This window comes from Fistularia commersonii, chromosome 16 (genome assembly GCF_037954325.1).
Source record: "Fistularia commersonii isolate RoL2024-O1a breed Wild chromosome 16, RoL_Fcom_v1.0, whole genome shotgun sequence".
Classification (NCBI taxonomy): domain Eukaryota; kingdom Metazoa; phylum Chordata; class Actinopteri; order Syngnathiformes; family Fistulariidae; genus Fistularia; species Fistularia commersonii.
Genome location: NC_141299.1, coordinates 12,762,984 through 12,787,872, shown reverse-complemented (window position 1 = coordinate 12,787,872; position 24,889 = coordinate 12,762,984). Strand labels below are relative to the sequence as shown.

General features: G+C 38.2%; 3 protein-coding genes across 4 annotated transcripts; all 3 read right to left on the bottom strand.

The window, feature by feature from the left end:
* Positions 1–104: 104 nt before the first annotated feature.
* On the bottom strand, positions 105–10,215 carry clcc1 (chloride channel CLIC-like 1). The gene is made up of 12 exons (XM_086162474.1): positions 9,618–10,215; positions 9,418–9,525; positions 7,764–7,874; positions 7,259–7,480; positions 6,941–7,081; positions 6,750–6,849; positions 5,601–5,698; positions 4,701–4,847; positions 3,500–3,835; positions 2,800–2,859; positions 1,878–2,156; positions 105–1,075 (listed from the first exon to the last, which is right to left on the bottom strand). Exons 1-12 carry the CDS (start codon positions 9,771–9,773, stop codon positions 983–985), a joined length of 1,851 nt encoding a protein of 616 aa, XP_086018600.1. The 5' UTR covers positions 9,774–10,215; the 3' UTR covers positions 105–982.
* Positions 10,216–11,032: 817 nt separating this feature from the next.
* On the bottom strand, positions 11,033–18,891 carry ftsj3 (FtsJ RNA 2'-O-methyltransferase 3). Its single transcript, XM_086162473.1, has 21 exons — positions 18,702–18,891; positions 18,476–18,581; positions 18,347–18,393; positions 18,127–18,206; positions 17,881–17,980; positions 17,448–17,642; positions 17,236–17,351; positions 16,897–17,001; positions 16,279–16,379; positions 15,674–15,760; positions 15,435–15,569; positions 14,683–14,818; positions 14,192–14,385; positions 13,877–13,994; positions 13,593–13,674; positions 13,350–13,473; positions 13,152–13,246; positions 12,669–12,771; positions 12,081–12,264; positions 11,881–11,975; positions 11,033–11,609 (listed from the first exon to the last, which is right to left on the bottom strand). Exons 1-21 carry the CDS (start codon positions 18,766–18,768, stop codon positions 11,357–11,359), a joined length of 2,523 nt encoding a protein of 840 aa, XP_086018599.1. The 5' UTR covers positions 18,769–18,891; the 3' UTR covers positions 11,033–11,356.
* A 687-nt stretch (positions 18,892–19,578) lies between these two features.
* plaat1 (phospholipase A and acyltransferase 1) lies at positions 19,579–24,157 on the bottom strand. 2 transcript variants are annotated; one of them, XM_086161851.1, is made up of 5 exons: positions 24,001–24,157; positions 22,927–22,976; positions 21,674–21,812; positions 20,825–21,093; positions 19,579–19,797 (listed from the first exon to the last, which is right to left on the bottom strand). In XM_086161851.1, the coding sequence occupies exons 2-5, from the start codon at positions 22,951–22,953 to the stop codon at positions 19,696–19,698; spliced, it is 537 nt and encodes a 178-aa protein (XP_086017977.1). In that variant the 5' UTR covers positions 22,954–22,976; positions 24,001–24,157; the 3' UTR covers positions 19,579–19,695. The 2 variants fall into 2 exon arrangements, with proteins under 2 accessions (XP_086017977.1, XP_086017978.1); XM_086161852.1 differs by having other exon boundaries at positions 21,761–21,812; positions 24,001–24,150.
* Between the last annotated feature and the right edge of the window lie 732 nt (positions 24,158–24,889).

Here is a 24,889-nt window from a genome sequence, read left to right as displayed (position 1 = left end):
AGGAGAGGAGGGGAACTGAGTTTAAATGCACTTTATTTCTTTAAAAAAAACGGAGATTATACCCAGAGGGAGGGGGTCACACATTTAAATGAATACACGTGGAATTGGTGATCAATAAAACAGTTTTTATTTAGTGATTCTCTGGTGGTTTTGTCCAAAGTTCAACATGAACCTGGATTACCCGTCCTTCTCAAGAGATGCTCCAGAAATATAAAATGTAAGTATACATCCATTTTCATTGATGTAGTTACATTGTTCTTTAAGAGTGCACTTGCAAGCATCTGTTACAGCTTTTATAAAACTGGGGGAATTCATGATTCTGAGCTGCCAAATTTAGGTAGCCTCTAATATATGCCCTCTGATCTGCAGGTTTGAATACAAGTCCTTGACTTCAAATTCAGTGATCTTAAACTAAAAAAAAAATACAGATGTGTCCTTCTCTTACACCTACATAAAGGTATTGAAACAACAAAAAACTTAAAGATGCAGACATTTTGTTTCAGTTGCAAACTTTTGTGCTTTCAAACAAACTACAGTAATTTGAACTCCGTAATGAATCACATGCGCATCTTTTATATAAAAAGTGCAGCTTCACTGTCATTTAGGTTTTACAAAAATAGCAGATCATAGAGTAAATATAAAATCCCTTCAAATTAGGACAAATGTAAACCTTTTGGCAAACATTAACATTAAGAAAAACTAATGTGCTGCTTCAATCATGATACCTGCTTGACTGAGCCAGTCAATCAGGTGGTCTGGTTAAATTAAAAAGAAGAGATGACCCACAGCAGTTAATTCAAAAATACTGAATCTCACAAGTATATATATGTCTCCTTTCAAGTGTCCTTTCAAAATATCACTTAAAAAGCACAGCAGGGACAAGTCAGTATGTCAGGGCGGAGTAGATTTGGAAAGCAACACCTCAGCAAACCAGGGAAACAACAATTCTGCTGTTATGCCCGCCTTGACAATCATAGTCTCCCTATTCCACAGTTGGTGATGTCTCCTGAACAGGTATGGTTTCATTTGTCTGTGAGAGAGAGGAAGCAGTGTCTCGATCCAAGGTCCTCAGGCCCTGCAGCGAGGGGTGCACATCAGAAAAATATTACTCAAAACATACTGAAAATTCAAAGTAAAATGTATTTTGGAAGTTCCTTTGTAATCTTAAGCTTAACATGTATGTGTCTACCCCAGTGTTTCCCAACCTTTTCTGAGCCACCGCACATATTTTACATTTGAATGATCACCAGGCACGCCACCAAATGTACACAGGTTCATTGACCACTTGTTGCCATCTAGTGGAAGAACATCTAATTGTTCTGCCTGTCACTGCATGCTGCCCACATACATAGACGTATGAAGACACATTATTTGTGTTGAATAAATAATTTATGGACCAATCAGGTGAAAGTGGGTATTTTTCCACAGCACACCTAATGATCTCTCACGGAACATGAATGTGCCACGGCACAGTGTTTGGGAAACACTGGTCTATCCAACAGAAAAATGTAAAGCCATTTACACTTATGGGCAATTTAGAGTCTTCTATTAACCTACAGCGTGGTTTTGGATTGCGTGAGGAAAAAAAACAGACAACCTGGAGGAAATCCAAACTGGCACAGGGAGAACGTGCAGATTACACATAGAAAGGCCCCAGTCAGAATCAAACCAAACAGACTACAATGGACCAATGCCTACTACTATGCTATAGTGTCATTATTATAATGAAAATCGGTCAGAATATATATTCTAACAAGAATATGTCACCATCCTATTTGTTCAAGTGCTATAACAAATACAAGTTAATTGTTAAATATACCAGTAAAAAGTCGTATGGAAGTGAGAATAGCTTGATTTAACATTTAAAATTAACTTGCCTGAACTTGGTCTTTTGGTTGTCTTTGTGGGGGGTGATTTCTGACAGGCTGAGGTGTTGCTATGGCCCCGTGTCTGCCCACTTCATCTATCAAAGATTGAGTGTTCAGCTGAGTTGACACAACACCAGTATTCTTTTGGGTTTGGGCTGGAGCTGTCCTGATGGGTCTGTGCTGTGATGTATCCCCTCCTGTTGCAGTGTCATGGTGATTAGTCAGGTCTGGAGGAAGTCGATCCTTTCGACGGCGGCGAAGGGGAGCTGTGATGTCATGCACGAACAGCTAGTGAAAGGAATATATGTATCAACATTTAAAAATGAGCAAGTCCTTTCCTGATCTCAACTTGAAATTTAAAAACTGAAGTCAGAAAAGAAAAATATACAGTAATTTAACTAATTTTCTTGTTTCTTCTCTGCAAATTTTAGTCACTAATTGGAAACGTTCTCATAAGATTCATATCCCGGGGTTTTTCAATTAAACAAGTGAAATTGTGAGTGGAAAATTGAAATGTGCATGACGACTAGACCCAACAAAACATGGTTCTCACCAGCAATGATTCACAAATACATCTAATCCATATGTTTTTAAGTTCAAGACCCTCATTTCATGTGGTCTATGCGAGCCTACAAGGAAATAATTTACACAAAACAATCCATTGCTGTATTAAGAAGGTGCCACATCCATGACTACCTTTTACTTCATGTTTGCCTTTTTTTTAATATGCAGTAGTTTTCCCCCTTGACTGTAGAATGGGCTTTAGTTATCCACCCCTCCTCAACTGCAGCTGAAACAGTTCAGTGTCAGTGGGCAGTAAACCCTTCATCCTGTAATACATTTTTTAAACTGTGTAAACCATTAAACCAGTGTGGCTGCTACTTAAAGATCTTATGAGTTACCAAACACAAAAGAAAATGGGAATTCCAACCGTTTCACTTTCTGTCAGTAAGACAGGCGAATCTGTTCCTTCAGATGAGGTTTCCAAGTCCTGTGGATGGGGATACACATCAGAATTACTGTATATCACACAAAACTGCTGCAGGTTCATTACAAATATGCATTTGACTAATTTTGTACTATATAAAATAACATATTACTGTAACTTTCATTTTTGCATTTACAAAACAAAAATCATAATAGTAATGGAATACATATGGTATCAAATCCTCATGGGAAATGGACTTCATGTGGTATTTTACTGAAATTCAGTATATGTCATATATCATGCAGCATTTGTAATTCGGAATATAATATAGACATTTCAGAACAATAGCTAGAGACAGGGAAAAATCAGCATCATATATTTCACAAACTATCGATTTTGCATGTAACATTTGCATCTAACATTTTGCATGACAGTTTTGAGCAGCTTGTAAACTTTTAATTTTTATTTTGTCACATAAATATTAATGAGATAAAACTTTGAACTTCATCTTGTGAATAAAAAGGTGTTGAAAAAGCTTTCCTTGGCAGATTTTTTGAAGTTGAAAAGGTAGTATGTTGTACAATGTCACTTGTTTTTTGTTTTTGATTTTGTTTAGGTCATACATCAGTTAATAGGTCATTTGGAAATTCACTACACTGAGTCTCAGTAAAATAAACAGATTTCTATTTTAAAATTAACTCACCTGAATTTGGTCTGTGTTTTCACTTTGAGAAGACTGTCGAACATGTCGAACTAAAAACACAGTCCCCTCTCTGCCCACTTCTTCTATCAAATTATTCTGAGGCTGAGTTGAATCAGCATCAGTGTTGTTCCTGTTTTGGTGTAGTAAAGCCCTGTTGTGCCTCTGCTGTGGTGCATCCCCTCCTGCTGGATGATCATAGTAATTGATCCTTTCACGGCGACGTTGGTGTGGTTCAAGCTCAGGAGTGTCTCTGGGGTGTTGATCCCTTCTATGGCGGCGAAAAGGTGCAGTGATACCATACTGGAAGGCTGCTTGAACACCTCCATACATGCACACCTGTGAGAGTCAACATGAAAACCACTGTTCATATCCTCTGGTGGTTGCAAGCAGACGGGCTTGGTTCCGATTCACTCCATCTAGCAATTAAATTTTCTCAGTCAGTCCAAGACCACTCCCTGGATTATTTACATCTATGATGTCACCTCTTAATGTCTCCCTGGCCAAAATTCCATTTTTTATGGCAATGACAACGTCATCAGCATAAACAACAAGTGTATACTTCTCTATAAAGCTTGATTGAAATTCTGACAAAACCAAATTGATGATGTTCTCAAACTCAAGGAAAAGCAAAAGGACTTGGAACCAATTACAACTGGGGAAACACTGATTGCAATGTTGCTCAAGGCACACAGGAAGAAGCCCCCCTGGTGGAGGCAGGGCCCCTGCGTGGGCACCAAAACTCAGTCCCCACCACCTCACACAGAACAGAACAGAACCATAAGCAGAGACTAAGGAGGTAGCAAGAAAGAACTATATCAAATTGTCAAAATCAAACACAGAGAAATGGCATACATTGGATGCAGAACTGACTAAGACACTGGAGGAAGTGTAACGGAAGTGTAAAGGCGTCGAGGCAAAGCTTAACCTGTTTGGGGGCATAATATACCAAACCTGTAAGGACAGGTTTGGTGAATTTATCCCCTGTGTTTTTCTTTATTGTCAGCTCCATTAATCTGAACTGAACTGAAAGTGGAAAGAATGCTCATAAGTTTTCTTCTCCCTGTGACCGGAAAGCTCAGTAAAATTACTTCTATCGCTGTCACTATCATGTTTTTCTTACACTGGAAGGGGCCCAGGTCCAAAACTGCTAAGATTGAGGAAAAGTGACAAGTGCCAGTGAGATTGTATCAAAGGTCTTTACCACAATGGAGAGCACAATTGCAAGGAGAACAGGGATCTGCAGGGTGACTGGCAGGTCTTTGAGGAGGGCTCGAAGAAACTCACTGATTCCTTGGCCAAAATGTTTCAGCGGTTCAGTGATGAAGGTGGTAATAGTTACAGAGATTGCCTAAAAAGAGATAAAGTTTAAAATGCAACTTACATACACCATATTCACACTTGTCAAGATAATAAAAATAGTCACTCCTCGCTTGATGATCGACGATGATCCGTTCCAACGACCACGTTGTTAAGCGAAGTATACCATATAGCCTTATGTTAGGCTAGCCTAAAAGTTAACCTATTGTTGGTAAAAGTTTCAAGTTAGCCTTGACTAATGTTGACAATAGAGTTAGTGTTATTGCTATAGACCTTTGATTATACTATTATCTTCCAATTCAAACTGGTATACCTCTTCCTTTCTTATACCTGTACCGGGCTCATGCTCCCTCAAAAATGTTATCGACTGCTTCCAAAACGTAAACAATCAGATTTTTCAGTTTATACACACAACCGAATCTAGGTGCTAATCTTTTTACTTTTCGCTTGTATCTTGTACCTTGTTTAAAATTTTCATGTTATATTATCTTATCGTACACAGTTATATTTGGGTACACTTACACTCTCGACTGCGCAGCCACTGTACTCAGTGCATATACGTTGACGTCGCAACTTCGAGAAGTTCCGTTAAATGAAGATTGGTCAAAGTCGTAAGGCCTGACGTAAGTCTGAGTTGTCGTTAACCGAGTATGTCGTTAAGTGAGGAGTGACTGTACTAATTTCAATATCAGAGATAAATCTGTAAAGGATGGGATAAATGAAAATATTTAAAGCATAGCAACATAGCCCAGTTGTTTAAAATGATGACCTCGGCCCACCCTACCTTGGTAGGAGGCACCAATAGAATAGGGTTGACCATGAGGACCTCATAGTATCTCAAGCATGGGTCATCCTGTAGAGTCCATGTGCTTCTGAACCACTCTGCCAGAGGAAAAAATAAGTAAAAAATCAGAGTGTGGGGTCAAAAGAATCCTATTCATAGCTGGTGTATTTTTCAACAATCGTAGATGACAATTTAGTCATGTGTATCCTCTATGAACAGGTTTGACTTTTTCATTTAAATATTATTTACTCATTTAGAGTATCTTGGCACTCCAGTTTCACTGCATCACTGCCAGAGCAGAGGGCCACTGCATTACAGCACAAGTGGGTCAACATGCTTGTATGGCAAAGCAAAGTAGTGTGATCAGTTTAACCTCTTAAACTTCAAACCTGACTTGTCAGCCACGGATCAGTCATCTAACACTTTACCTAGATCACTAACCTCCACCCTGCATCTACTGTCTCTACAGGCATCTACAGGTTTCGCACCTGGATAGGACATCCCATTGACCTGACTGAACAAGACTAATCAACAGCTCCTAAATATTTCTATCTTTTCTTGTGACTCCTAAAATTAAATTGAACGTAGCAGAACTGCACCTTTTTAACAGAGGATTTTTTTTCTTTCTCATTCTGAAAAAAATGAAAGGGTGATCTTGTACTGGATTTTCAAGTTGAATTTCTGCATGGTCATCCAGACTAGGATTTTAAAGTATGGGCTAAGTTTGTAAATGTTAAAATCTTTTGTGTTCAAATTTATCTATAATGTTGTTGTGAATGTGTACATTCTTTGAGGATAAAATCCATCACAAGCATTTTTTATTCTTTAAATTAACAAAACTGTTCTTGATTTGAATTCAACAGACAAATCAATGTTGAACGTTGTATGACAGAAAATGGGGGAAAGAGGACCTTTAAGAAAATCTTAAAAGTACTATCCCTGCCAAAAAAACCCACCATAAAATAGGATTTGAGATAGACTTCAAAGTTTGTAGGCTCAATAATTAAGCAACTCCATGAGTTTTAAAACTGTCATCATTGTCACTGTTGTATAGTAGAAAATCATGAAAGATAACATATGATTGAAGCCAATTTATCACAAATAGATACTTTGGATGAAAAAAATCGCAGCTGATACTTATTGGCTTACCTTTTAAACTATCCCTCCAGTCAATTTTCTTGACTCCGGTGCACTTTTCATTCACACTGTCCATCTTCACAATATTATTTTGGTGCTCGGCAAAGGCAATCTAGCAATGATAAATGATATTACACACAAGTGTCTGACTAAATTAGGCACTGAAAAAATGTAGGCAAAAGTGGAAGCACTCTCCTATTCACCTTGTAGAGATAGAACCAGTTCCATACAATGCTTACAAGGAAGCAGATGGCAAATAATCTATGGAACTGCACAAACCAGGAAACCGTTGACCACAGCTGAGTGCTGATGATAGCCATTATTATCAAAATGAAAAATCCTACCTGGTAAACAAGCAGACAGAAGTTGGAAAGACATAAATTCAATGCACATACAAGACAGCAGCTTTTTATTAAATGTTTTTCTAAATCATGAAGTTTCTATTGTTTCTTGAGACACAGCATGACAGACATTTTTAATAATTCATTAACTGAGACTTAACATTGATTAAATGACCTTACTTTTAGAAGTGTGTCTAGCTCCACACCAAATGTGTCTTCAAAATGCCACTTCCAGTGGTCACTGTCATGTGGTTGAATATCCACAAGTATCTGGCTGATAGCATCATCCAGAGCTCCTGTCCTCCAGCTGTCTTCCCCTTCAAGAAGTTTCTGAATCTCTGCCATGGATTGTTTGGACAGTTTGATCTTGGCATCAAAGAGAGTGTCGGCAGAATCACTGGGCTGGACAAAAATTAATACGTGAATTAGAAGGCGTTGTCATGTACATGTTTTGTACATGTCATTTTTTGCCACGTACACTCCTAGTCCTGTTTCAATATTGGACAAAACTATTCTTGATAAAGATAAATGCAGCTATAAGATCTCATATAAAATTGAAATACAGGGTTTTGCAATTTAATCAAGGGGATTATCACCAGGCATGTGTGGAATACAACAATAGAGGAAGATGAGTTGTCATACCCTGAAATCAATTATTCATCACAATCCTGAATCAGGAACATACCGTGCCGACTCTTTGTATGTCCTTCAGGAGCCTGCTTAAGAATCGTCTGAACACTGGATTGCATGTTGGCTGCTGCGAAATGAGCCTATTTTTCTTCTTTTGATCCTCAATCTGAAAAAAAATGTAAAGCATTTAAGATCTTCAGACCCCTCAGTATCCTACTTCTTCTTTGCCTACTGCTTTCTCTGTATATACTCCTGCACGTCCTCAATCCACCACCAAGTCTCTTTATCTGATTTCCTTCCAGACAACATACCAAGTTCTCTCCTACCAGTTCGTCATATTAGCTGTAGTTGTCCAGTCATCTGGAAGCTCTCCCGGACCACCCAGAGCCTTTCTCAACTCCTTCCTGAAAACCATACAAAACACTCCTCCCTTTTCAGCTTCCTCCACTTTGTCCTCTGCTCTGCCTTTGTCCTCTTGATCTTCCTTGTCACCAGAGTCATCCAACAAACCATCATCCTATGCTGTCTGGCTACACTCCCTCCAACCACTAATTTGCCATCACTGATCTCTTTCTGATTACCTTGTCTATACAAGATGTAGTCTACCTGCGTTCTCCTACCTCCACTCTTATAAGTTACCCCATTTTTCTGTCTTTTCAGGAAAAAAAGTGTTCATTGCAGCCATTCCCATCTTTTTTGCAAAGTCTACCACCATCTCCACTTTGCATTGCATTACATCAGTCATTTAGCAGACACTTTTATCCAAAGTTACTTACAAGAAGTGCAATTCAGTCACTGAAGATCTGAAGTACCAGTAGTCAGAGGAGGTCAGAAGTGACCATACTGGACACCAAATCTGCCCATAACTTCTTCATCACCTCTACTACCTGCACCAACATGTCCATTGAAGTACGGACCAATTGCCATTCTCGCATCTGAGGATATTCTGCACCTCTTCATCACCTATTATTCTTGAGTGTTTAACTATAATCCCTTTTTAGTAATGTTACATTTAAAACTATATGTATCATGTAAATAAGCAATTGTCTACAATATACATAGATATAATAATATAATATAAACTATACACTCTCACCTATAACCTAAATTCATTTTTAAGCATCTAGTTCTTAAGCAAGTTGCACTTTTCTGTAACAAGACATTAAAAAGTGTCAATCAAGAGGTAAGTTATTCGCTTTAGCTATTATGTGACAGCAACACCAACATTTAAACTTGATGTTATAGGCAAGGATAATGGGAGTTTTGATGATAAGAGGCAAGTGCGTAGCTGTGGCGACCCCTGAAGGGAACAGCCGAACGGGGAAGAAAATTATAAACGAAGGAGTTCGTCTGGATAACTAAAAAGAAGAGACGTATGACATACCGTATTTTGAACCTGACGCGCACTCGTTGGTAGAGTGTGTAATGAAGAAGTGGATCAGGATGTCATCAGTAAACCTTGTTGTCTATGTATCGTGTATGAACCTTTATTAAAATTATATAAGGGAAACCCCGGTCGTCTAGATAAATATCTTTCTACGCAAGATATTCACTAATCTATTCTGTTTAATATCGAACCGAAGTTCAGATCATTTCAACCACAGCAAATCGTGACGGATACCTGAATTCGGTCAATAATCTGATTTCAATTTGCATGTAAGGATAGGTGAACTGTGCTGTTTTTCCTCAACGCGACATTAAACAGTAACCTGCGTCCGTAGGGCCGCCGCTTGTGCCTTGCAGGCGGTCAGCTCCTCCAGGTTGGAGTAGTGACCGGGTTGTCTTCTCCTTGTCGGGACATTCTGGTAGCTTGTCGGCTGCGAGGCAGAAAGATATCGTTATCAAAACCCGTCGACAGCCGTTACGAACTTCTTTAAATTCCGGTGACAGGGGTGGGCGACAGAAACACCTCAATTTCTGCAGGCTTCTTCATGGATTTGGCGGTTGGGTCGTAGTTGAGCATATCGTAAGGGTCGACCCAGTCGTCGTCACCCAGCTGCGCAGTGACCGGCGACAGGCGGCACACCGGGAGGATGAGGCACAACCAGACTGATATGGGGGTCATTCTTTATCCTTTTCAAGTCCAGTTGACCTAGCTTGGAGGCTAGACGGCCGCTTCATTCGGTAGAACGCCAACAAAGTGAAACCAAATAGTCTGTTGCAGAAATATGCAAAGGTTGGACCACCTTGAAGTGAATAACTAATACCTCTGAAGCTATTTTATTCACAACATGGACATATATAATCGACAATTGCCACTTGGCTGTTGAGCTAGCATGAGCAGGCTCACTGTGCTCCGCGTACAGATGAAAATAGATCCGAACGGTGTCATGCTGCCGTCATACTCTTCGCGTTGGAATAGGCGCTCAGACGCAGCACAACTGTCACTCGAACGTTAATCCACGATCAGGGGGAAAAAACAAGGCCTCTTGACAAAGTGCTCCACGGTTTTTTTTCACGGTTTCGAGATTCAACTGAACACTGCCCCTGTGGCTTTCAGCGACACTGCTCCGTCACTACCCCGCGTTATAGCGCCACAAAACAGACTGGTAAAAAAGGGAAGGCCACACCAACCAAAACAAGCCCCAATCAAGCCTATCCCCATTATTAATACTATTATTATTATCATTATTATTATTATTACGAGATTTTAAGGGGCAAAAACTTGGAGCTGGTGTCAATGGAAAGTCAACCGTAACCCCAAACCATAAAACTGACTGAAACCCAAACCTATGTCTTTGATTTTTTTTTTAATGCCTCAAAACTAATGTAATCCTGCAAGTTAAGGTAGCACAATCTTGTGACTGACCGATGGACAGCCTCCCCTAAACTAAATTCTAACACAAAAATACTACTTTTTTTTTAATTTTTAAAAAGTGTAATTCTACCACTTAAGCACCGAGATGGCCCCGCTGCCGGTGGCCCTTGCCTGAATCGAACCCTAGTTCCAAACCCTAATACTGAGCCTAAGCCTCAAAATTAGTAAGATAAACTTGAGGGGAAAAGTTGTGCCAAGACAATGTAGGGGGAGGGTAGATTGAATTTCTCTCTCATATGGTTCTTTAAATTATTTTGAGGATCACCACTTTGGAAATGGTGGTTATGACCCTCTTATCTAAACATAACCCCAAGGACCATGATTCTTTTTAACCTTTTAAAGCTATTGTCAATCATCTAGCGCAGGGATCCCCCAATACTAAAACTATACCTTTGACCCTAACCCTTATCTTTGTAGTCCTGATCAACAATTGCCATAAGGATCAACTGAGTCGACACCTTCAGAAATCCAGAGGGGACCTCTTAATAAATGATCCCACAAACCACTTTTGGAAAACCGTATTTATTGAAAAGAGTATATAGTATTTACAGACTGAATAAACAAACAGTACACTGGACTCAAGAGTCCCGTCAAAATTACTCATCAGTGTGGAGGAGAATCAAGCACATCTTCAGCAATGTATGGACAAATCCACACCAGTTTTGCAAAAGATGACCTCAATGTCAGGTACCCATAGTTCATTGATGTCCATGATAGATGACCCCTTAACTGGGGCTTCTATGCTAAGAAAGTTTAATCATCAACTCTCCAACAGTTTGAGGCCAACCGGTGTTCAATTAGTGCCTCGACTGCATGTGTTATATTCTATTTCATTTTCCTTTTCGCCCTTTACCTTTTGTTGCACCTCCTTTGCCACCCTTTGACTGTTGTCTTTTTCCTTTGCCCCCTTTAACATGCTCTTTCCTTTGCATCCCACGCATGTCTTTCTTCATGCGACCGTCCACCACCTTGAACACTCCCTTGACACCAGGGGGCCGTTTTACTTTCTTCCCGGCTCCCTTTTTGGCCACAACATATGTTACTTCTCTCTTCTCCTTGCCCAAGCCTGCTTTTTTGTAGATACTGACAAGAGGAAAAAGAAAAAACAAAATGACATTTTAGTGTGTATGAAATTCACTAAATACCAATTGATAACTTTTTTTATCTAATAGAATTCTAATATTTCAGTTTCATGCTTGTGTTTGTATAGACAAGAGATGGCGCAAATGAGGCAGCGGAATCCATATTGTACCATTAAGCAGTACAAAGTGGTAGTCCAGATACAAAATTCTTTTCAAAATTTCTTCTATCACAAATGACATACAGGCTCCAATGTGCAGGTCTAACATCATACCTCTTCAGCTGGGCCATTTTCTCTCTTTCAGAGATGTCAACTGTATTGACAACTGCCTCTGCTTTCTTCTTAGCCTGTTCTGTCTTCTTCAACATCTGAAAGTCACAGGTACAAACCAAATAAACCTATTACTATGACCCATTCAAAAATGCTTTTCAAGTGACTGCAAAAGCTGAACGCTGCTCTTAAAAATGTCTTACCCTCCTCTTCTTCCTGGCTTTTGCTTCAGCAACTTTTTTGATAGGTCGGGCATCAATTTCTTTCCACTTCTGTTTGTACTCCTCTACCATCTCCTTTGTGACTGGCACGGGCTTCTTTCTGTGTTTGCGCTCATCATCTAGGAACCACTCAGGTACTTCCCACATCTCCTCAGATGAAGTAAACCTGTAGGACAAAAAGCTCTTATGAATCAACTTTTGTAGAAATTATGGATACAATTCATTATATGTTGGAGTTGTTGTGGTGTGCTTGCTCACACAGCTTCTGAAGGAATTGTATAGCAAGTTGGCAATGTTTTTTTTTTGTTTTGTTTTTTTTAAATGTAGGACATTGGCAAAAATACTAAACCTGCAAGCACATCTACAGAGAAGATGATCTTGCTTTGTGTGCACCAAAGTCTAAGTGTCAAAGAGTGACTGCCTGGTGTTTTGAGAGAAATATTATCGAGCCAAACAGGTGGTGATAGACTGGAATAATGCATATAAAAAAAAGATTTAAGATGTCATTAAAGTAGCCCCTGGTCCTGCTTGCCATTTAAAACTCAGAAAACTTGCTGCCCATACACTTACCTGTGAAATGAGCCATCCACCAGGTCTCTTGTCCTCTTCTTTGACGTTGCAATCTGGCAACCCAGGGCAAGACCCTCTGCATCCAGGATCCTGGCTTTTTTACCTGGGAGGCACAAAATACAAATATTCAAACAGTTACAAAAACAACAGAAAGCTAAACCAAATATTTGATTGTTTTTTAGCATGCATCTTTTGTTTTTAATTTTACAGGTAGTGACATGTTTCCATTTGTTTTCTATAACATTTAATAACCTCTTTACTCCAGGGGAAATCAGTTTGAGAAATATTTATTTTGTTTCTTATCTTTTTTGTTTTTTTAGAACAAAAGTCAGTCATTTGAGGAAACATGACATAAAAATAATGATGGCAAACAAATGAGCACAGCAGTTGAGGATGTTCTGCAGATTTGACAGAAAAATAGAAACATTAGAAAACTAGAACGGGTTAATACTTCTCAGCCAAATATATATTTTTGGTTCTCACTTGTGCTTTCTACAGGAACAACCTGGAAGTCGTCGTCATCATCTGCCTCCACAGACAACCCACCAGCGCCTCCTGCTTTCATCTTGGCTATATCTCTGAAATGAAGTATACAGTACAGAAGGATCGGTTTAGTTGTTCATTAGTGGACCATAACCTTAATTATTTCAAACTGTATCAAGTTTCTTTTTCTTTTGTTACTTTTCATCATCGCTGCTGTCATCTGAGTCACTGGATTCTTCAGCCTCTCGTGAAGGTCCAGCCTCTTCCTCTTCCTTCTCCTCTTCCTTTTCTACTAACGCAGCTTTTCTCTTCTTTCCTTTTTCTGTAATAAGCATCAATGTCATTTTTCAATCTGAGATGGGGGTGATACTACAACATGCCATTAATGTGTAACACACACATATATAGATGAGAAGTCTATTTTTGAATCTTTCTGAGTACCTGATTTATTATTTTGAAGCCACTGAATCTGTCTGAGCTCACTTTCTACATCTCCTTCAAGGTCAATCTCAGAGAAGATGCCCTATAGATCAAAATGCAGGCAGGAACAAAAGCAACAAGTCAAAACTTATTTCAATAGTGTAAGCAATGATGCAAATCACTTCTGCGGACATTATTTCGATAATCATAATTTTCAAAATGTAGTATAATCAGTTGTATACAGATATAAAAATGTGAACAATTTGTATTTAGATGTGTTGCACATTGGGGACACACGGACAGACCTTGCTGAACCATAAGTTGGCCTCTCTCTCCTTTTTCTCATCCTTTCCTTCCAACTCAACGAGCAAGCCATTCTTGTCTGCTTCACTCTCTTCTTTCACATCTTCGGTAAAAGATACCCTGTGGAGCATAAGTAAATTACACCAAAATAACACAATCGCAGCTGAATTCTAATCATGCCTACATCCAGATTAAAATATCATGAAACAATTATTACTGTAGTAGTCAACAACATACTACATATTTAACAAAAGATACATTTAAACAGTAGTTCTAACAATCTGATAAGAATCTGAGATATGCCAATAGCCACCTACTTCTTTGGTGCTGCTTTCTTTTTCAGCTCATTCTGCCTCTGCTCAATCTCTTCCAAATCTTCTTCATCTAAATCAGAGGCCAGAGAAATTCCATCTGCTTCATCATCTTCCTCCTCTGAAAAATGGAGGTCATCTTCCCCTCCAGCCACATCATCTGCTGCCTGCATGTCCCCCTTGGCTATATCAGCTAGGCCCTGATAGGTTGAGGAAATAAAAGAAAAATTAGCATCAAATATACTTCTATGACGACATAATATACTTTGCGGAATGCAGTCTGAAGAGTTGACATTTGTGGTTTGGTCTATTTGGCAGATAAGAGGAAAATAGAAGGGAGGTATATTTACAGTGAATGACATCATGCCAGACAAGTGTGTATTAAAAGGTTGGTGCTCATGAAAGCTGTGTTCCTGTTTTTTAGAAACCAAACCAGCAAAGCAGATTAAATGGGGAAAGAGTCGGTTGCTCTCTCTGGATGGTCAGGGAAACCTCACCTCCTTCTTCTTGATGGCTGCAAGGGAGAACAGGCAGGTGTCGTTGGCGTCTGCGACAGAGATCCCAGGTAGATCCATCTTCAGTTCAACCCTCTCCCTCTGCTTTCTTCTCTCTTTCAACAGCTTCTTCTTCTTTCTGATGTAGAAGAAAAATTGGACAAAACATCAGCATTTTAATTTCTACTCCAAAGATAAGTTAACTACAGAATATAGAGCTACAGTTCCATATTCTGCTGTCTATTTGTGGACTTTTTTTTTCTGCTGTCAATTTATTTATGGATTTTTTTTGTCTTGCTTCTGTCTTTCTATTCATATTTATTTCCGTTTATATTTTCATATTTTTCCTTTTCTACTGTTACACTGCTGTGATAAATGAATTTCCCCTATGGAGATCAATAAAATTTATCTAATCTTACTGTGATACCATAAAAATTAAAAAGAGAAAGCAGTACTAGAGAAATTAGTATATATACTCTGCTATACAGAGTATAGCAGACACAAACACAAAAAAATGTCCAACATTTAAGAGGTAAGAGTTTAAAAATGCTTGTACTTAAGAATTAATTGTTTTGCCTTGTACTGACCGTCTTCTTCCATTGTGCTGATTTAACTTTTTACTAAGATTCTGAATAAATCTTTAGCATATTGCTATTCAAGATTTTGTAGTGAATTTTATTCACCAAAATAAGTTATTCAGTGATTGTTTTTAATTACTGGTAACCAAGATTAAAGCCACTATTCAACTTTTGTACCGTTTGAGCTCAGCAACCTCCTCAGCTTTCAGCTCTGCCAGTTTCTTCTCCATTTCTTCCTCCTCATCTTCCTCGTCTGCCTTCTTCTTGTTGGGTTCCTCCTCTGAATTACTCCCGTCTTCATCAGAACTTAAGCTTAAGAAGGAGAGACAACGTCAGATTTTTTTCATCCCTGTAGGGATATTCTGCCTCCAGGAGACAATTTAGCAGAGGATGTTTTTAACTACTGTGGATTTTACCTGATCTCTTGGTCTAATTGTTTGGCTTGTTCCTTCAGTTTCTTGGCATAATATCTCCTTAGCTTGGTCCTCCAGTTCAGCAGCAGGCTGGGTTGGTTAAAATGATGACAGATTTTTTAAATTAGAAATGTGGCTATAATTGTTTGTTTCAGTTTATTTGCTGTCATTTTCATTCACATGCAATCTAATTTTTTGATTTGCTTAAGAAAAAAAAAAAATCACAGCTAGATAAAGCTAAAACTGAAAATGGGTTTGTACAAAAGAGGTAAATGATGCCACAAGTCATGGCTTTTTTGCTCTTTGTAATTAATTGTCAGCCGTTTTGGCAACTTAATTTTCACCATACAAATACATAATATCCAGATAGTCATATATTGGGTTGAACAATTCTTTTTAGTTTTGCAATATCGATTTAAGTGTGTAGTTTTTATGATTTAAGAAAACATGTCTTCTAAACTCTTGCACTTTAGATGGTTAAATGCCAAAAGATAGCACGTTCATTAACCTTTGTTCAAATCACAAAACATTCTAAAAACAGTAAAAATAAAGCAAAAATTGTATGTATTTTTCTCTGAAACATCTCCTTGGTAAGGGAACACGGCTACCGTAGTTCCTTTCGGCCCAAGACTTTGATGTCACGACAACATTCTTTTATCTCATCAGTGGTGGCTCTGTTTGACTCGAGGTCTCGGTTGTCAAAAGTAATCTAGAAGTAACAGAAAGAGAAGGACAAAACAAATAAGACAGCCGGAGTGAGACATCTGGTTGCAGCCTGAAACTGGCACAAGTCTCCCTGTCAGTCATGCAATGTGTAAATCTGATGAAGTAGCTAATGGGTAAGCCTACCGTAGCCTAAAAGTTAAACTACAGTCTGTGAAAAGTTAGTCTAGCCTAATGTTCACAATAGATTTGGTATTCTTGCTATAATCTTTTATTATACCATTATCTTCCAATTCCAACCGGTATAGCTTTTCTTTATACAGTCCTTATGACTGTACTTTGTTTATAATTTTGCATATATCCCAGAAAAATGATTTTCACATTGTCATTCTGGGGTATTGTGTGTAGAATTTTGTATTTTAATCCATTTGGAAAAAAGGTTGCAACTCAACAAATTGTGGAAAAATAAAATGCTGTGGATGCAGTGTACAAAACTGAAAAACTCAAAACAATTCTAACTGAGGCATTTAGCTAAAATTCTATTACAGGTAAATGAAACCCACCTCACTGGCTTTGCCCAGAAAGTCAACAGGGTTTTCAGCTTTGAGAAAGCTTGTGACGGTGAAACTGTGGAAAAGTGTCAGATCACCATCAGCGTATCCCTCTGCCTGGAATATAATATATACATATTTCAGTGCATCATAGTAAACATTGGCAGAAGAGATAATATTGTGTCACATTATCAACATTTGAATTACCATGACCTCATAGGATAGTTGAAACTGACATGATAACAATGAAAATTATAATCTAAATTAAAATAAGTGTCATTTTTAACACAACAAAATGTTTCGTCAGGTTATAGTGCTATGAATATATAGTGCTATGAATTAAGTATGTACCTTTGGTTTCTTGTCAGGAATCAGCTCCTTCACAGTTTTGGCCTGTACCTCTACCTCTTTGAAAGCATGTTTTGGATCGAAAAACTTCCCATCAATTTTGTCTGGGGCAACAAAACCTGGTACGGATGGAACATACTGGATTTAGATATTACTTATAGAAAGGAGGCCCGACTTCACGGAATGGCAAAGTGTTGAAAATAAATCAAACTGACCCTGGCAGACAACAAATATTTCAGCAGACTCATTCCTGGATGCCTGTGGCTTTGTGGCCTGCACCTTCTTGAAGAACTGCTGGAAGATCCAGAGCAATGGCTGGTAGTCCTTGGAGCGAAAAATCTTGGTGATAAAAGTTCCGCCTTTGTTCAAAAACTCGCAAGCCAATTTCAGGGCCATGAGAGTCAGGTGAGCTGTGTGTAACAAAGAATAAAAGATGAAACATGAGCTTCAAATGGGAGAAAAAAGGATCTATTTTCTTTGCCAATCAGGGTGTCTTTGATTCGTTTTGCAAGACTAGAGGCAAAAAAGAACAAAACAAAGAATGTAACCATCAACTGTGTTTTGGGCTACGTTCCATGTGTATTAAATCAGCAGTGGCAACCCGTAATTTCACAAGCCCTACACATTTCGGAGTTCGGTGGCACCTACCTTGAGAGAAAGCATCATGCTGCCAGTTGGCACCCACGTTAGGAGCGCCATCATTTAACACAACATCAACCTTCCATGTTTGTAGTTCCTTTCTCAGGGCCTGCGCAATGAATATGAGATACCGACTTTTGATGCTCAAGATAACAAGTATTTAGGGTGTCTAACAACATGGATTTCAGATTACTATGTAACATCAGCATCACTTCTTACAGATTTATTGAATTTATCAGGTCAGCTGAGACCTACCTGTCTGCATTTCTCAGTGGTGATGTCTTCTTGAAGGGTCACCACATTGGGAATAGGCTTGATGGGCACCAGGTCAACACCTGATATAAGAATACCATGTCTTTCAAAACATTTTAGTAATTATTGTATGACAAAATGAAGTTACAATGGGATATGATACTTCCTCCCATACATACAGAGTTATTACAACTAAATCAGATTAATGTTACAGTGCACTCACCAATAACGAGACTTGATACAGGCATAAACTTGGATGCTACCTGCAACCTGTGTTGAGATATTGATCAAATGTTAGCGTCTCAAATGAGACAATTGCAACATTGCCGAGAACGATCAAGCAGCAGCTCACCATCCACCAGGAGCGGCACACAGGTCGATCACAGCCCGTGCCTTCTGTAGAAAGTTGAATTTTCGATTAAGCTGGATAAGCTTGAATGACGAACGAGACCGATAACCTGAAGAGGAAGACAGTGTTATTTGTCTGCAGCCACCCAGAAATCCTTGGCTTGTGATGTTCGCTGGTTAGCATGCTAATGCTACTATCAGTATAAGCTGTCGATGTCCTTGTACGTTACCTGTTTCCTTTGCCAAGTGGTAAAATTTATCTTTTCTGGTCTTTCCGACTTTTAGTTTCTTCCCCATATTTGTTGTTTTGGATTTACACTTGACGACCGCTGAAAAATTGTTAAATTCTGGAGAATCTAACCACACACACGTCCATGAAAACAGCACGTGTGATTCTCAACACGAACGTCTACATACGTCACGATATTTCTTCTTCCGGTCTCCAACCAGTGTTCACGGAGCTCATGGTGTCACCCTCTGGCCACAGCGGGAAGTGTTTCTGCACTTCATCACACTTAATTCAATAAGAATTTCTTACGCTTTATTCTACGTAGATACAATTTTTGAAATTGTGAAAAACGGGGATCCAATTAATTACACCTAACGTGCTTTCACTTATTATCACAGTTTCATCATCCATTATAATATTTTTTTAATATGAACTGTTTTGTGACTCTCAAAATGCCAGTTTATAAACCACTAATGTGATTTCCTAAATTTCTTTCACTACAAATATTAAGGGTTAAAAAAACATGTAAATCAATATGAATATGCTATACTTGTTACTTTTGGAGGAAAAAATAAATAACTTGACTGCATGTCATTTGGAGTTTCATGTGAACATTTTTACATTGGGATTTAACCAGAGTGGGATTTAATCAGTGTGCAGTTTCTCAAACACTCAACAAAGGGGAATTTCAAACATGACACTTCTCGATTGATATTACAAGAATCAATTTGGCAGAAAAGACCATACTAAAAATATATACATATTTCATATAGAAAATTAGAATGAAACCAATTAAACCTTTACATTGAAAGGCCTCCATATAATTGACTAAAACATCACTGGGTTCAATCTGACTTCCATTATAGAAGAAGTAACACAGACATTTAATGCACGTTTTCTTTTGTTTATTAACTGTTCACATTTCCAACAAGCATTCAGTACAATATTCTGTTAAGACAGGTGCATGATTGTTGGGATAAGGCACACTGCAGTGGTCAGAAAGGCCTGTTTCTGGATCGAGTGTTGATGAGTCCCAAGACAGAGAAGGCACTGGCTGCTGCTGTCACCAAACTGATGGCCCCAATGGCCCGCGTCGCCTATGCACAAAAAAAATGAGCAGAGGAGTCTGACTGAGGATTTGAACTGAGCAACAGTAAATATCAGAACACAACAATATAATAGAATAGAAAAGTCTTTTCTATTGTCAGTGCACACCACAGATTGTAAATGCAACAAGATTTGATTTCAGCTATGTAAAATGCTCAGCATAAAAAAAACATTCATATATGAAAAAACAGAGAATCATGAGGTAAAGGCACTATGTTACATCTTATATACATATAAACAGGGATTAAAAGTAAAATATGCACTGAGTATTATTAATTCAGCCTTTTCACAACCATTTTTCCTGATGGAGCATGCTTGTACAAAACTATGAGGGCTCAACACTAAGTAGAGATCAATTTTGTGAATTCACATACAGCTATATATAACTGATATTACCACTCTTCACATCTGGGCACTCATACAATTGGAGGCCTTATGATGTCATTATACCTTAATACTTTTGCCAGAGGATGTGGATCAAAAAAGGTGGCAAGTGGTTTTCTTAGTTGCTGATCATGTGTTAAATTTAGAGGGATTTTTTTGCCTTGTTAATCAGTAAGACAAAGAAAAAACTGTTAATCATGGCAACCAAAGCCCATAAAGACAAGAATCATGACGTTAATTCACTGTGAAATTATCTGCACTCAACACTCTTGTCTCCATGTAAGGATCTGTTTTTGCACAACACTACCAGATATGCACTGTAAGGATATATGTATACATATATACATTTTATATCCACTATTACATGGTTTCCAGCTGTATGTCTGTTTATGTGGATACCATGGTTACCATGATTATGTTTCTATACTTGGCAAAAAAAGCTGATAGTGATTTTTGATCATAGTTGATGTAGTCAATTAAGGGGTTATTGTACTTCACTTGAACTATTGTACTATTGTAGACAATATCTCCTCAAAATGTTTTATACTTGGTATTCATGACAGTGGTATCTTGAATGAAGAGTATTTGTTTTGTCGGGCACATATAAGGAATATGATAAAAAGAATGTCAAACCTGCTCAGATACCCCCTCCCCGTAGCGAAGCAGGGTAACAAAATGCTCGCAGTTACTTCCAAGCAGGTCGTACGACACCTCCTGGCCAATAAGGACTTGTGCTCGCTGGATAATTTCACTGATGGGCAGTGGTGTGTGGTTGTGGTCGTACTTGTTGTTAACACGGTAGGAGTCACTTCCCACTACCTCTTTCAGGAGCTGCATGCGTACCACAGCCTTCCTACTGAAGACTGACTTAACACTGGACATGGCAGCAGCCTGGCTTTCATCTGCAATTGAATAGAGAAGCATTACTAGGATGGGAGCAAAATGAAGTTTCCTCTACGCTGTATTACAGTTAAGTTGTAATAATAAGCAAATATCCCATCTATACTGAAGTTCCTGGCAGATGTTTCTTTTTCTGAGATTAATACAGGGACTCAGTCAATCAATGATCAAACATTTTCATCAGATGGACTAGTGTTCTATAGTACTGAAAAAGTATGGCATATTTCAATCAATCACTGGAGTTACTGGAAAACACAGAAAATTAAGTCAGTTAAAGTGAGATCTCCATGGATGAAAGCTGTTAGTGCTTGCAAGTATAACATCTATACTGGATTTTGATACAAAATTCTTTTTTTCCCCTCATATGTTTAAGTTTCCAAGAGATCCAGTCATGAGTTTCAAAACTTTGATAGCTGATGATATTTGATATCCACATTTTTAAGAGTGCTAAAAAGAGGTTTGAATATCACTATTTTCAGAAGCAGAAAACATTCATGAGGTGTCACACCTCCGCATCTGGTCTAGGATTTCAGAATGATCAGTTTGTCAGTAAACCTTAGTGAGACATAGGTTTTTACAGACCGACTGGAGTTAAATTGATGATGTAACCATCTCCCAGGTAGAGAGCCCAGTGCTGATATGCTGGTCTGAAGATCTCAATGAGGTCACCTGGCTGGGGGTCACCGTAGGGGTCAGGAAGTTCAGGGTCATTAGAGGCCATCTACACAGACAACCAGATACAGATAGCTCTGTTTCATTTAGGAACCTCCATCAGGTAAGGTTCTAAGCAATATCACAGACAGTGCTCTCCTGATTTGTGATACCACAGCTTACCCTTTAGCACTTGTCCTTCACCTGTAAGGTTCTGATGGCGACTTCCACTAAGTTGCATTATGATTTCAAATTACAATTTTTCATACCCTTCCTGTTCAGCAAAAACAATATAGAATCCAAAACTTTGTATGTTTGTTTGTAATAAACTCAAGGAGTAACAAAGTTCCTTTCACTTTGGTCTGAGACAATTTTCCTCATTTTTAATGCTAAATTTACACTCCCCTTAATGCCCCCCTCCCCTTTGTTTAGCTGGAAAAGGAATTCTTACAAAGTCTAAATTTTTTCAAACTTATAAATCGCTGAAATTGTATGTTTATGTTTCTTAAAGAACAGTAACAACGCCATACATTAAAACTATATTGAACATTTACTTAACATTTGCAGCCATGAAATTTACCTGTGTAGTATACAATACTTATGGTAAGTAGTGCTTATATTGCCTACATACTTGAATAAGGTTTACAGGGCAGCTCATTTATTTGCAGCAATGTACATAATGTGTTTAAGACATTTAACATAGGATCCTAATAGTGTCGCAACTTAGATACATGCACACATCACAGCTGCTCTCACAGTACATTGGAGGGGACTCTTCTGTGTGACATGTCAGCTTTCACTTACAGTGTACCATGCATCCATGCACGCACAGACACAGACACAGACACACACACACACACACACACACACACACACACACACACACACACACACACACACACACACACACACATAGGGTATTCTTAGATTTAAAGCAACATTAACCGCTAAATTTAAAGATTTAAAGTGTTTTGGAGGTCGTTGAAATTCTATAAGAATGCTTAAAGGATGAAGTATTTAATGGATGAAACGGCGATAGAAATATTTTACATGTTTAACTGTTTGAATTATTTTATACTTTGCTGGAGCTCTGATGGCTAGAATTATCCCTAAAAAGTCCTTGAAAACTTAAGGAAAATCTCAATTCTCATTTCTCACTTGAACACTGTTTTCTGACAACTTACAGTAAAGCTTTGTTGTTGTTTATCCATCCCACATCATGCTTCCACAAATTCTAAAGGGAAAACAAAACACAGACTGGATTGTTTGACATTTGAACAGGGCAAAAACGTAGACACTTCTCACAAATTTAAATTGTTGTATAATTTATCATTGCTTATTCATTAGGACCAGGAAAAAATACTTGATAACTATATTCCAACAGAAAGAGAATGCTAGATAGGATCGAATGTAAAGATCACCTGTACACATGCACACAAACACAAATGCAAATACAATACACACTAGCCCACACACAGACAATACACACAGGAGCTCTGGTGTCACCCCTGTCCTACAATAGCACCCACACAATGGAGAAGCTGACCGAAAAATAGTTTGTGTCACTGTAAGTTTTACATAGAAAACAAATCACAGGCAATTATCATAGTTCAATGACAACTTTTTTTTCTAAAACAATGATAAATTACACAAAAGTGAAATAACTTTGATGATCTTCTCTAATCCACTACCTTGCACTGCTTTGCACAACCAACCACAATCGCCCTGATCTCACTTTTATTCTTCACTTATTTAATACCTGTTAGATGTTGTCTGTTTAGCAACGTCAACCAAAGCAAATTCCTTGTAGTTGCAAAATTACTTGATGAATAAAGCAATTCTGATTCTGATGTTAATTTAAACCAATACGATCAATTTGGATCAAAATTACATCTGGAGAGACTGAAACCTATATCTCCCAGGGGAGCAATTAGTTTATCCATCTCATCATTAATGTATTATGCTGAAGCCGTGGTGAACCATGACATCCATCAGCAATGTTGTATCGCTATCAACATCACCACATATATCACAAGTAATTTCTTCAAAACATACATTGCAGATATATTTAGAAAATTTTTCCCATCACAAATTTATGGATTACCGCATATGATGAATTAAAATGTTTACTTAAAAAAAATGTAAAAGCCAAATTCCTACTATGACAGTGAGGTCATTCTGAGAATTAACATAGTAATACTACAATAGCAATAAAAAGAAATCCTTTCAGAACACAAGAACAAAAGGGAGATACTTACTCAAACACCAAATTTTTTTTCTTCCTGACCATTTTAATTCTCCATCATAAATCTGCAAACAACCATAAAACAATCCAGAATTTAAGAGGAGAAAATAGGAAAAGATCAATTGTAAGTTCCTACAATCACCAGTTGTTGAATATGTCAAAGCTAAACTGGAGCTTGGTCCTGTCTGAGCTATTTTTGTGTCTAGTGCTCTGACAGGAGAGTTTGCTAGTTGCTAAGGTCTCTCTCTCTCTCTCCACCCCCCCCTCTCTCTTGCACACAGACATAGGCGTCTCCTCTGTGGCATTGTCACATTTACAAGCAGCCACAGTGTTACAATGAGCTATCATTGTGATTGTGTGTGTAACAATTGTGTGATCACAAAGGCAGCAGATACTGTTTGTAACGTGCTTCATCAAATGCTACTTAACCTCTTGATAGAAAAGGTAGATACATAGATACATAGGTACAATACATATTAATACGCATACGCATTTGTTAACAGTACATATCAGACTCGTCTGACATTTGTCTGAACGTTGTCTTTGCCTTGAAAATAAAACCAGCTTGATTTTGAAGGCTCTGGCGTTTGCTTGCATTTGATGCACAAACCATTTTTTCCCTTGTACCTTCACATCCAGCTCATTCATGTGTGTCAGTATTTCCACAGTAAAGACTAAATCACATAGCCAATATGTGTCATACAGCTCACGGAAATTCCCAAATGTTCTCAAGTAGCTAAAATATGAAATAAACTCCTGTTTGAGCCCCCACATTAATTGATCCAATCATTCACATCAAGTATGAATTCTGCACCAATCTTTGGCGGGCCGGATTAAAAAGACCAACGGGCCAGATGTGTTTACCCGCTTCTGGTCTAAACTATGTATTTATACTGTATACA